The following is a 12,949-nucleotide window of genomic DNA, read 5'->3' on the forward strand; positions in this document are numbered from 1 at the left end:
GATAACTCTGGGTCTTCCTTTTTTGTGGCGGTCCTCATAAGAGCCAGTTTCATCATAGTTCTTGTTTGTTTTTGCAACTGCACTTGAAGAAACGTTCAAATTTTCCGGATTGACTGACCTTCACATCTTAAAGTAATGATGGGCTGTCATTTCCCTTTGCTTATTTGAGCTTTTCTTGACATAATATGAACTTGGTCTTTTACCAAATAGGGCTATCTTCTGTATACCACCCCTACCTTGTCACAACACAACTGATTGGCTCAAACGCATTAAGAAGGAAAGAAATTCCACAAATTAACTTTTAACAAGGCACACCTGTTAATTGAAATGCATTCCAGGTGACTACCTCATGAAGCTGGTTGAGAGAATGCAAAGCTGTCATCAAGGTGGCTACTTTGAATAATCTAAGAAAATATTTTGGTTACTACATGATTCCATACAATGTAGAAACTAGTAAAAATAAATTAAAACCCTTGAATGAGTAGATGTGTCCAAACTTTTGACTGGTACTGTATGTAAATAAGGTATATATTTTTTTATTATAAATTTGCAAAAATGTCTAAACCTGTTTTCGCTTTGTCATTATGGGGTATTGTGTGCAGATTGAGCATTTTTTTATGTAATCCATTTTAGAATAAGGCTGTAAAGTAACAATGTGGAAAAAGGGAAGGGGTCTGAGTACTTCCGAATGCACTACAGGCTAGTGCTTTTTCTGTTCATTAGACCTACTCATCTTGTTGGCTGACAAATTAGGCTAAATGTGGACAGTTCTTCTAACGTCTTCAATATGTGCTTTGGAATTCAAAAAAACACTAGCCTATGGCTTCCCTGTGGCTCAGTTCGTAGAGCATGGTGTGTGCAACGCCAGGGTTGTGGGTTCAATTCCCACAGGGGGCCAGTACAAAAAAATATATATATATATATATGAAATGTATGCCCTCTGGATAAGAGTGTCAGCTAAATTACTAAAATGTAAAAAAAATGTCATAAATGGGATGCACACAGTTGCATCCCTGATGTGTCTGTCTTCACTTGTAGCCTACTTCTTAGCTGAGATGCCTGTGAGAAGGACACAATCACGTGACGAGCATTGGCTAATAAGAATTGAGAAATCTGAGAGAGCCATGTGAGTGAAAGGTGCTTTGTAGCATTGCAGCCGGGAGGAGGGAATTTTAATTATTATATTCAGCCCAAGGGCACAACCGCCACTTTGGCTGCAAAAGGCATGGATTTTTATGGCCACACAGGGGGATGCCACCGGGAAATTTGAGGCCTGGTAAGTGAATGAGAGCTTCATGAAGTGTGTGCAGCCTGCGCAAGAAACAAATCATGCATTTCATATAACTTTTTTTCAAATCATCATTAGTCGCATCATGCAGCCTTAGAATGTATTCATCTAAACATATAGCCCAACGTTTGTAACAACTAAGCATAAATAACTCTAAATTAAGCATATTGGAGGACCTGTTCATTAACCGCTCGATAGAATACCTGCATGTGCGGACTTCCTTGGAAATATTTGAGAAAATATCCTTTCTATTTTATTCAGCTATGTTCAATTGTATTCTTCATACTGGAAAATAATAAAAATAATGCAATGGAATTCTAAGCAAATCTTGTCTGCTAAATGAACTACTGTAGCCCACAGCCATATCAGGGCCAAACATAAGGACAAAATAGACTACATTTTCTTCATATCATGTTTCTTTAGACCGGTCTAGAATAAATAGTGGATTTATTGTGATGGTGTAGGCTATATATATATACATTTAATTAGATTTGTGTAGATGTTCCAAAGGTCTGCATCAGTGGCTTGTAGGCCATGCGTGGAAGCCAGGAGATAAACCCCTTTATGTTAATTTTTACGGTCCGTTACCGTGAGAGGGCAGTTATTTGCTTGACTATCACCGGCTGACAAGTTCATGATCGCCACAGCCCTAGGTCCAACTCGATCTTCAAAACATTATTAAGTGATTTATTAAAATAGGGACTATATAGAAATTAAACCATTGATCATTCTTGCTACAGTCTACCACAAAGGATGGTAGACTGTAGCTCTAACCTAACTAACTAACTAACTAACTAACTAACTGTAACTCTAGAGTATCAAAAAGATTTTCAGGTGGTATACATTTTTGTTTACACCAATTAACATGAGTTAAAATAAGTCAGAAAAAGATTTTGGAAATCAAAGGTCGTGGATCTTCCTATTAAAAATGTTATTCTAAAGTTTCATAGCATGACGTACTTTAACAAGCATGGTACATGGTTGAAATTGAGATGCACAGACTGGAAAATGCAGCATGCAGTCAATCTGTGAATTCTGATTGCTATATTCAAAAAGAGGCATTCATGAAAGATCTTATGTTAGAAAAGGATACAGTAATCTATCTGATTAAATCATTCAAGGTAAATGTCCTTAATCGCAACATTTGGGAGAAGGACTCCATAGATTGGAGCAGCCGTTCAGTCCTTTCATTGTAGGCAGCCAGTAGTAATGGGTCCATATCTTTGGTGGACATTGAGATCATTAACAGCTTGCCCAGACAAGACTGATCACCACAGAGAGAACTGGCAACATGGCAACACCAGTCGATGATGCCTTCTCTTTCTCCAGACAATGCTCGTACCTCTCAAAGTCTACCTCTCTAGCAGCACACACGTGGTCGACGCGGCAGTCACTGTTGCATTCTGTCAGGTCGTAGTTGACTGAGTTGAACTCGTAGTACTTCTGCAGGTAGCAGCGGTCGCTGGCCATGCGCTCTACGGCCTGGTGCATGGAGGCCGGGGAGGCGTCAGGCACACGAAAGCTCTCAGTGAAGCGGTACTCTTTCTCCCAGCGTGCCTGGGCCATGTTGGCATGGGTCAGGTTCAGGTAGTAGGTCACCATGTCCTGTGGGTTGAGAGACAGATTGGAGACACTAATACCTTTTTCACACTACTGAGTCTAGTTTAGTGAAGTCAAGTCCGAATTTATTTAAAGTGCATTTTACATGGGTCACTCACAACGCACATTACATCGTTAAAAAGAACAATAGGGAACAGCATTGAAGTAAGAGGAACAATGTGGAAAAGAGAGAAGCCATGGCACCATAGTAGCAGCCTAAGCACAGAGCTGCTGTAAATGTGTAGTTATTTTAATCAGCTGTTTTGGATAACATTGTGTGTTTTATTGCTTCTATATGTTGTTACCCACAAATTTTGCAGATGGACTGGCAGGTCAACTCTTTTTGGCTTGGCTAGCTACATTTTAGTCATTCAATTTTAGTAGACACTTTTATCCAGAGCGACTTAACGGTGCTCAAGTGCACATGGACCGATTCTTCACCTCTGGGATTCAAACCAGGGTTCTTTCGTTACTGGCCTAACGCTCTAACCGCTAAGCTACCTGCCACCCCCTGCTAGCTGGCAATTTTTTTTATTTGAATGATGCATCTGGACACTACCAGCTTTTTTGTTGCATCTGGCTGCTTTTAAAAACATCAATTGAGTAGTCAGCTTAAGCTTAAGAGGCATAGGAGATGCAGTGGAGGAATGCAGTGCTGAGACCGACGGCTCGTTATGGGTGCCACACATTGTGAAGGAGGAGAACTCCAGTGGCAACATGTCCTCTACAAGACAATCACCAGACTCCATCTCCATCAACCATCTCCCTGACAAATGTCATCTGATCATGCCATGAACGGACCTTCTCCATTTTGTTTTTGCTTTTGAAGCGCCTTGACATTTTTTATTTTATGAAAAGTGCTATAGAAGTTTAAGAAATTATTATTAAAGCAGAAAATACTCCACAAAGCTGGTAGCAGCAGGGTAGCACATCCAGCACAGTTGTCGACCACGTGTGTGCTGCTAGAGAGGTAGACAGGAAAGAATGTGAAAAGAAACTATCTGAGCCAGCACGGTATGGTTTGGTTCGGCCGTATATTATTAATCAGGCAATAACGGAGGAGGCAGAGTGGTAAGATTTTGTTTCTGAGCAACCATTAAATTGACAGATTTTTGGGGCTTTTAAGAAGAGTCCAACGGCTCTTACTTTGACTAGAAGAGTTTGGGTGTCATATTCAAAGACGCGGATCCCAGGGTTGTTGGCTCCGTCTATAACCCCAGGTAAGGTGGTCTTCCAGGGAGTGACACCAGGGGTAAGGAACATGGTACTGATGGGGGAACCTGGGGAAAGACAGTTGGTGAGATACTATAGATGAGAGGCACAAGTACTATAAGTTGGCAGCACACATACATTTTTCTCTGCATCCAATGTTTGAACAATCATGTTCAAATGTTGAGTTAGCCTGGTCCCAGATATGTTTGTGCTCTTGCCAACTCCATTGCTATGTTGGCAAAATAGCAAAAACAGACTATGGCCCTGGCTAATGTTGAATGTCTTGAGATGATGGAACAAAGTTTGTAGTATGTGTATCTGTTAAATGACACTGTACCTTCCGAGCTGTAGAACATGCGGAAGCTGTCAGTGTGATGATGGCCAAAGAACTGTCCGATAATTAGAGAATGATGCTTCTGGATCAGCTCTAGGTAACGTTTGTTGAAGTTGGGTCGAAACCAAGGCTTACTCCGCTTCTTCTCAAAGAACCCTGGTGGAACGTGGCCAATGATGTAAACCTAAGAGAGAAATCGGTGTGGGATTGCGATTAAATCATAAAGGGATATCCTCAAAGTCTGTATGCAACATCTGCTTTACAAGTCTCAGACAGGGCTACCTCTTCATGAGAGCTTGATTCCAAATCACCTCCACTACATATAAAGAAAACAGGAGTATGTTATCTCTATATTTTCTAACAGATGCCTGGCTTTTACTGGCAGAGTTACTAGGCACTTATCTTCTCTTGCTATTTCTTGCGACATAGAGAGCGTGGTAAGACCTTTTCTTTGTTGTTGGCAGCTTCTGTAAGAACATGGTCTGCCCAGTTGAACTGACCGGCTGGATCGTCAATTTCTTCTGTGGCCTTGTTCTGGTCGTAGTATAGGTTAGTGTTGAGGACTACAACCCTGTAACCTGGTCGGTTCAGCAGGTTCTCTGTATAATATCCACCTATAAAGAAAAAAAGGGAAAGACAATACAACTAATTGGACTGGAGTTGATTGATTCCATTCCAGACTCCATGGACTGGTTTTCCAGACACAGATTAACACAAGTCCTGAACTGAAAAGTTATTTTAATTAATTATTTCAATTGAGCATGCTTTTTAGTCCAGAAGGCTTAATCTGTGCCCCGGAAACTGGCCCCAAGTGGTATACCCCTACCCATATCCACATACTGTATTACCTCAACTACCTCGTACCCCTGCACATTGACTCAGTACTGATATTCCTTGTATATATATTGTTTTTATTGTATTACTATTTACATTTTTTATTTAGTAAATATGTGTCTTACTTTTTAACTATAAACTTTTGGGAATGGGCTCATAAGTAAGCATTTCACTGTAAAGTCTACACTTGTATTCAGGGCATGTGACCAATATATATTTTTTTGACTTTACATGACCAGGCCTAGGCAGGATATGTTGTAGCTTACCTGTGCGGAAGGTTGTTTGAGACTTTGGTTCCAACCAGCCCTGCCACAGCTGTGCTGTCTGTTCATAGATGTTGTTCTGGGCTGGGGGTAGGTGGTTCTTCGGATGGTAGTCATGATTTCCCAGCGCTGAGTACACTTTAGTATCTGAAAGGTAACATGAGTTGATCATATGGCTTTGATGAATAGATCCAAAAGGACAACAAAAGGAAAACAAAATATATTTCAATTTGGCCCAGAGGGACTTCCCCCTCAAAAACAATGGAGGTTAGACACACTTGGAAAAACAAGCTTTATGATGTGGGTGAGGTTGCTGATAATGGAGAGAACCGCCTCTTCTCCCAGATCCTCGTTAGGGACATGCGCCGTGTCATCTCTGTAGGGCAAATGTCAGGTTGTTTTAAGGGGCCTCTTTTAGATAAAGTCAATCACATGTGTAGCTTTATATACAGTACATGGGAGCCATCCTCAATGTTCTTCAATGGAACATTTTACTTTAAGAAGGTAAATGGACAAGTAGTTAAATTTACACACGCACACACACACACACACACACACACACACACACACACACACACACACAAGGGCTACATAAAATAAATGTTAGTTTGTTGTACCCAGTCCAGACGATGAAATCCGGATCTGGCAGAATGTATTTCATTGCATACACTGTGGAGTTAATAAGGTCCCATGGCGCATCGCAGAGGTAGTCTCCAAATTTTCCCGCACTGGGCGCAGGACGTTTTCCACTGGATGCACACACAAGCTCAGGATTTTCGGTGTGTTTATAGGTTGGGTCCCAGTGAATATCCGTGATGTGCCAAAAGTTTCCTGGGAAAATAAGTGCTGATGACGCGCAGATAGATCGACTACAGCATTATCGAATGGTTATCTAACAACACATAGCTGCATTGTTTTCTATTGTTGATCAGGCTATATTAAATACATTATTTAAATTGTTGAATGTATATTGTTAGGCCATTTTATGCACTCACCTGACAGCCCCAGAACTTTCCCGCATGTGAAAAGAAGACAGGACAGGAGGATTGTCCGCATCGCAGCCATAGTGAATGTCATGGGGAAGGTAGACTCACTGGACAGACGTGCACGCCGTAATCTATGAAGTCATGACTCATGTCCCTAGTTGAATAGCCTAATCTCTAAAATGAAAGATAAGAAACAGCTGGGTTTAAGTTATACTTATTCATCTCTATATTCTATTATGCCTACTAATAGACTTATATGGTTCAATATATTTGTCAAAATAGGCTATAAACATACATTTATTGTGACCTGTAGCAAATACTATTTGTAACACTAATTAACAACTAGATGTAATGTTTTCTTTTGCTATTTGGTTCCAATAAAATTGAGAGTGTGATGACCCAGCAGTAGAACATGTCCTCTGCAACAGGGGACACACCCTTTTCTCGCCAATTCGATAAAAAGTGACTTTCGTAGTAGGTTAGGACAGCGTCCGGTTTCAAGGAAGTGGAACTTGTCATGTGACCGGCAAGGGAGAAGGAAGGCAGAGAGAGCGCTTTTTAGAAATGGAAAAGTATTGCGGTAGCTTTTGATGAAAAATAACATCAAGACAAAGAAACTGCATTATAAGTGGGATGCACTGTTAAGCGCTACATCCCGTGGGGTTCGTGCTGATTGTACAGAGATTGTGACAGCTGGTTAAATGGCATCCTTTGAGAGAGCATGAACAAGATGTATGTCAGGAGAAGTGAATTTTTATAATAAAGAGATGTGTACTTGGAATACGGAGGAGAATGGAGGGAAAAAGAGAGACCTAGGAGGTCGAAGAGAGGAAGAGGGTCAGCTTGAGTCGGTTAAAAATAGCGGGAAAAATAGATGATTTATTAAAGAAGATTGTAGAAAATGTAAGCTGAGTGAGCTGTGTGCCAGATTGAAGACAGGAGGAGAAATGGAAGTGAATGAGGGCGAAGTATCGAAGGTGATAGTTCTCGGAGCCCGAGGCTTGCACTGAGGGTCAGGATAAAGATGAGTCTGTGACAGTAGGAGTGACATTTTTGCGACAAGTGGACCCTTGCCTTTTGGCTGATCCATTTGTGGTTTCATGGTGGGTGAAAACAGAGATGGGTGCAGTGGAATCGGTGAAGGTAACCAGAAATGGTCTTGTGAGAATTGTGTTTATGCTGGTCAGAGAGAGCAGGCGCTCCATGTTAAACGAATGGGGACTAGAGATGTGAATCGTTTTGCTGTTAAGGAAAGGGCGTGGTTACTGGGGTAGCTGTAAATGTGATAGTTGACCAATTAAAGGGAAAGATTCCCCTTCAATTTTGCTAACCCTAACCCTTTTCCTAACCTTAAACTTGGTCTCCTAACCTGCTGCATAAGTTCTCCTATCCTGCTTAGGGTGACCACATTTAAAATAGGTTTGATCTTGCGGAAATCCTTCCCACACCACACCACACCACACACACCATACCACAGACAATGAAAGCTCTTACAATATTCGATGATGACATTTCTCTGAAACAGGCTATAGGCTACATGTGCACCAGTTATGAGGGGAAAAGGGACCAAATTATTAGGGTGAGGCACAGCTTACTACACAATATACACTTAGTATTACTTTCTTAGCTACAGTACACATATCTCCCTGGCATATTACATCATTTATGTAGCAGCATACAAGACATTTTTGGACTCACCTTGTTGTTCTGTGCCCACTTCAACAGGAAGGTGGCGTGGCAGTCCTTCGTTGGAAAATTCTGTCATCAAACTTTGTCATCAAAGTCTGGCATTCTCTGGATTTATGGTGCTTTCAAGACAACTGGGAACTCTGTGGGGAAAAAAACAAGATTGAATCATGATGTCAGTGATCTTCAGGTCGGAGCTCTAGAAAGATGCCTCAGTTCCCGACTTGGAATTCAGTTGTCTTGAACTCACTGAAGTCTGAGATTTCCCAGTTCCAAGTTTCCGGTGGTTTTGAACGCGGCAGAAGTCATGCTGGATTGACAGCATGGCAAATGTTGAATGTTTATCCTTTTAAGCTTGGAAAAGAGACCCTTAAACCCAACTTGGACCACACACCCACTCCACTGAATAGCAGACTAGTGATTGCTTTGCAATGCTTGCAGTTAGCCACTGATTCCTTTCAAACCACTCAATGTTGAATTTGCAATTTCCAACTTGATGTGTAATTTTTATATCCAATGGCCGATGAGCACCGATACGTTTTATCTACAATTTCTCTTCATATGACAAGGATTGGAAAGGATTTGCCATTAGATTGTCTACTTCTTGCTGATGACTGCTAGCTTGCTACCTACGATTTTGAAAGTATGTTGACATCATGGCAGTACTCAAGGGGCATGAATTTTCAAGCTCTCCCTTAGAGATTTCCAACCCCTACACTACGTGTATTCAGCTGGCTGCCCCTCCACCACAGAAAGCACTGAGCTAGACTGAAACACCTGCATTTTGGAGCTGCCCTACTAAAGAAAGCAAAAAAGAGACCATGTTTGTATGCAGCTATATTAACTCAATGGTTATTATTTATATTTTACATTGTTTGCAAACTGATATGTGACATGAACTAATGCCAAAATAACATGCAAAACAGGCACACAAAAAAAACATATATACTGTATATATATTTTTGTAGCTAAACAGGTGGGGCTCAAAACCGGTCGATCTCTGCCCACCTGCGCTGAATGATGGGTCGCCTTTGTTAATGCCCATGATTTTGGAATGAGATGTTTTACCAGCAGGTGTCCACATACTCATTTTATTTATTTATTTTTATTAAAAATACAGATCAACAATTTACATTCTTACATCATACAAAACAGAACACAGGTATTAACGATAAAATACTGGAACAAACAAAAAATATTTAAAAAATAAACAATTCTAGTGCAATTGTAATCACTCTGAAAAAGTCTTATTGTAATGATTTAGGAAATGTTATTCTTGTTATTGTTCACTAGGGTTAATGTTTTAATAAAATAGTTAAATTCAATTTTAAAAAAGTGTAATTTTGTTATAGAATTTTGGAATTTTTGTTTTTGTATGAAGTATTTGGCAACAAGAATAAAAAAAATCACAATCATTTCAATGGTCTTGTTATCATTGCAGTAGTAACATATTATATCTTTCATGTCAAAAACATGGGTAGTGTTCATAATGGTAAATAAGTATTTTGCAAGGTTTTCCCAAAATTCGGACACAAATTTACATTCAAAGAACAAGTGAAACAGATTCTCACCTTCTTTTTCATAGAAAACACAGATATCATCAATAGCCACAAATTTGGATATCATAGAATTACATGGATAAATCTTATGTAAAATTTTGAAGTGCGCTTCCTTAACTTTGTTTGGTATACAATATTTGTAAGGCCTTAACCATGCATTTTTCCAGACAATGTCAGGAATAAGCATGTTCCAGTGTAAGTTGGTTTTGTGAATGAAGAATTTGTCTTATATATTTATTACAACAAGATTTCTCAGGTAAGCCGACGCCTTCCAATCTGAGTTCTGGATAAACTTTGTGATCATTACCAAAGCTAAGATGAGTTTTCATTAGTGTAGTTAGACCACTGGGAACGGCTTTGATCCCAGAAATAAACTCTCTGAAAGGTATTGGAAACTCTTTCAATGTTAATGTTATAAATTGTTCATATGTGAGAATATTACCCTTGTTGTCGAAAACATCAAGAACAAAGTCAATATTCCTCTCATGCCAGCTAGAGTAGAACAATGACTTATTCTTTACAGTTATGTCCCATTTTTTCCACAAAAGAGCTTTATGTGGGGAAAAATTGTGCAGGAAACATATTTTCCAGTCCATTAAAGCTTGTTGGTGAAACCTAGCCAATTTAGCAGGTAATCTTTCAGGAATATAATTACATTTCAGTAAAAATTGAAGACCTCCCAACTTATTAAACACATTATTTGGAATGAAATACCATATTGAATCCGTATTGATCAAAAATCTTTTCAACCAGTTTATCTTAAAAGTGTTATTTGTGTCAACAAAATCCAACACTTCTAGACCACCTTCAGCTCTTTTATTAGAAAGGACTGACTTTTTTAGTTTGTGAGACTTATTTTTCCAGATGAAGTCAGAAAGGTCTTATTGATCTCTTTACAAGTAGCACGATTTACACCTAACGATAATGAGGGATACACAAAACGAGACAGTCCCTCTGCCTTGGACAGAAGTACTCTCCCAAGTATAGGAAGATCTCTTTGTAGCCAATTACTGAATATATTTTTTGGTTTTCTTAATTTTAGGAGAGAAATTCAAATGTTGTCTGACTAAGTGTTTTTTTGACAGATGTAGTCCTCAATATTTAACACAGTCCTTTACAGGAATATTTTCTATTTCTTTATCATCAGAGTAAAATAAACATAAGATTTCACATTTAGAAACATTCCGTTTATAGAAAATGCAGTTATAGCATTAAGGGCATGGGCGACCTGGTCTTTGTCTCTTAAGAAAAGAGTAGTATCATCAGCCAGTTGGGAAATTTTGATTTCTTTGTTAAAAATGGTTAAGCCATACAAATTTGCATTATTCAGAATATCTAGAGATAGAAGTTCCACAACCAAAATGAATAAAAATGGCGAAATTGGGCATCCCTGTCATACACTTCTGTTGATAGTGAATCTTTTGGAAGTATTAAGGTTCAGTAACACAGAACTATTTAATACCTTCGTAAAACATGCAAATTACTTTTATAAAATTTTCACCAAATCCAAAAAGTTTAAGAGACCTAAAGAGAAATTCATGTTCAATTGTGTCAAAGGCTTTACAGAAGTCCAAAAATAAGACCATCACATCTGAGTCAATTGCATCTGAATAATATATTAGGTCCAAGACTAAACGAATGTTAGAGTTAATGTGACGGCCCTTCATAAATCCTGTTTGAGTCTCATTTATAATGGTATCTATTCCTTTCTTTAATCTTTTGGCATAAACCAGAGCAATCAATTTCTAATCAATATTTAATAAAGTAATTGGTCTCCAATTGTCAATGAGAGAAGGGTCTTTATCGGGCTTCAGAATCAATGAAATAAGGACCTGTTTCATAGTGGAGACCATTTCCCCACTTTTAATGCAATCTTGAAACATATTAAAAATCAGGTCATCTAGTAACTCCCAAAACTGTCTATAGAATTCAACTGACAGGCCATCAGGGCCAGGTGGTTTCCCTTTTTTCATTGAATTCAGAGCCTCTCTAATTTCTTCAATTGACACAGGTGAATCACAAACTGCGTGGAAATCATCCTCAATTACAGGGACATAATTCTGAATGTGGCAAATGTAGCTTTCACAACCATCTTCCTGAAATTGAGAGCTGTAAATGTTTTCATAAAAGGAATTGACAAATGATGATATTGTAATGGGATCTTTGCATAAAACATCGTCAATTTTGAGTGCAGTTACAGATTTTCTTTTGTAGTTTCTCTTTTCAAGTGCAAAAAAGTAACTAGTGTTTCTTTCCACCTCTTCAATCCATTTTGCTCTTGACCTTACAAAGGCACCCTTTGCCAGATCCGTGTAAAGCTGTTCTAATTCTAGTTGTAGACTTGAATACAGACTCCTCTTCTTCAGATAGATTATCTTTCTTTAGAAAACTGTCAAGCATGCTCATCATCTCTTTTTCTTTAAGGTTCATTAATTGCATCAGCTCTTTGGCGCGTTTAATGGCTACCACACCGACTTCGTTAGTCTGAATGCTAGGGGTTTGAGAAATCTTACAAAAAGGAAAGCTTTATTTTTATATTGTAAACGCAGTAACACAGATTTTGTCCTTCTTCAGGAAACTCATTCGGGTGAAAGTGATTTGAAATTTTGGAAAGCACAATGGGGAGATATGGCCTATTTCAGTCATGGATCAAACCATTCTGCTGGTGTTTTGATACTTATTCACAAGTTTAAAGGTGACGTTCTAGAATCCACATCTTCACAAGACAGGAGATGGGTCATCGTAACTGTTAAACTCGACAATGCTATTTTCATCATTTGTAATGTATATGGACATAACTCACATGCTCCTAATAAGACAATTTTTACCCAATTTACCAGGAAAGTACAGGATTTAAGCAACAACTACTCAGAGGCTTTTCTAATTATTTCAGGGGATTTTAATGAAACACCTGATGCATCTGCTGATCGTTTCCCTCCTAGAACGAGTCAAAGCCCTCAAAATAGCAATATTATCACTACATTATGCAAGGATCTCTGTGTTGAGGATGCCTGGCGTTATTTCAATCCGGATGCAAAGGGACCAACAAAACTATGTCACGTAAATCTAGAATAGATTTATTCATAATTTCCTATTTTTTGTTACAATTTGTTATAGATGTAGATCATCAGTTGGCACCCTTTTCTGATCATCAGTTGATTTCCCTGAATTTACAAGCTACTAAAAAA

General features: G+C 38.9%; 1 protein-coding gene across 1 annotated transcript; it reads right to left on the reverse strand.

Moving 5' to 3' along the window:
* Nucleotides 1-1,954: 1,954 nt before the first annotated feature.
* Nucleotides 1,955-6,770, reverse strand: smpdl3b (sphingomyelin phosphodiesterase acid like 3B). The gene is made up of 8 exons (XM_014167262.2): nucleotides 6,526-6,770; nucleotides 6,148-6,361; nucleotides 5,809-5,906; nucleotides 5,534-5,677; nucleotides 4,878-5,047; nucleotides 4,437-4,617; nucleotides 4,034-4,167; nucleotides 1,955-2,893 (listed from the first exon to the last, which is right to left on the reverse strand). The coding sequence occupies exons 1-8, from the start codon at nucleotides 6,605-6,607 to the stop codon at nucleotides 2,531-2,533; spliced, it is 1,386 nt and encodes a 461-aa protein (XP_014022737.1). The 5' UTR covers nucleotides 6,608-6,770; the 3' UTR covers nucleotides 1,955-2,530.
* Between the last annotated feature and the right edge of the window lie 6,179 nt (nucleotides 6,771-12,949).

Source organism: Salmo salar, chromosome ssa02 (assembly GCF_905237065.1).
Source record: "Salmo salar chromosome ssa02, Ssal_v3.1, whole genome shotgun sequence".
Taxonomy (NCBI): domain Eukaryota; kingdom Metazoa; phylum Chordata; class Actinopteri; order Salmoniformes; family Salmonidae; genus Salmo; species Salmo salar.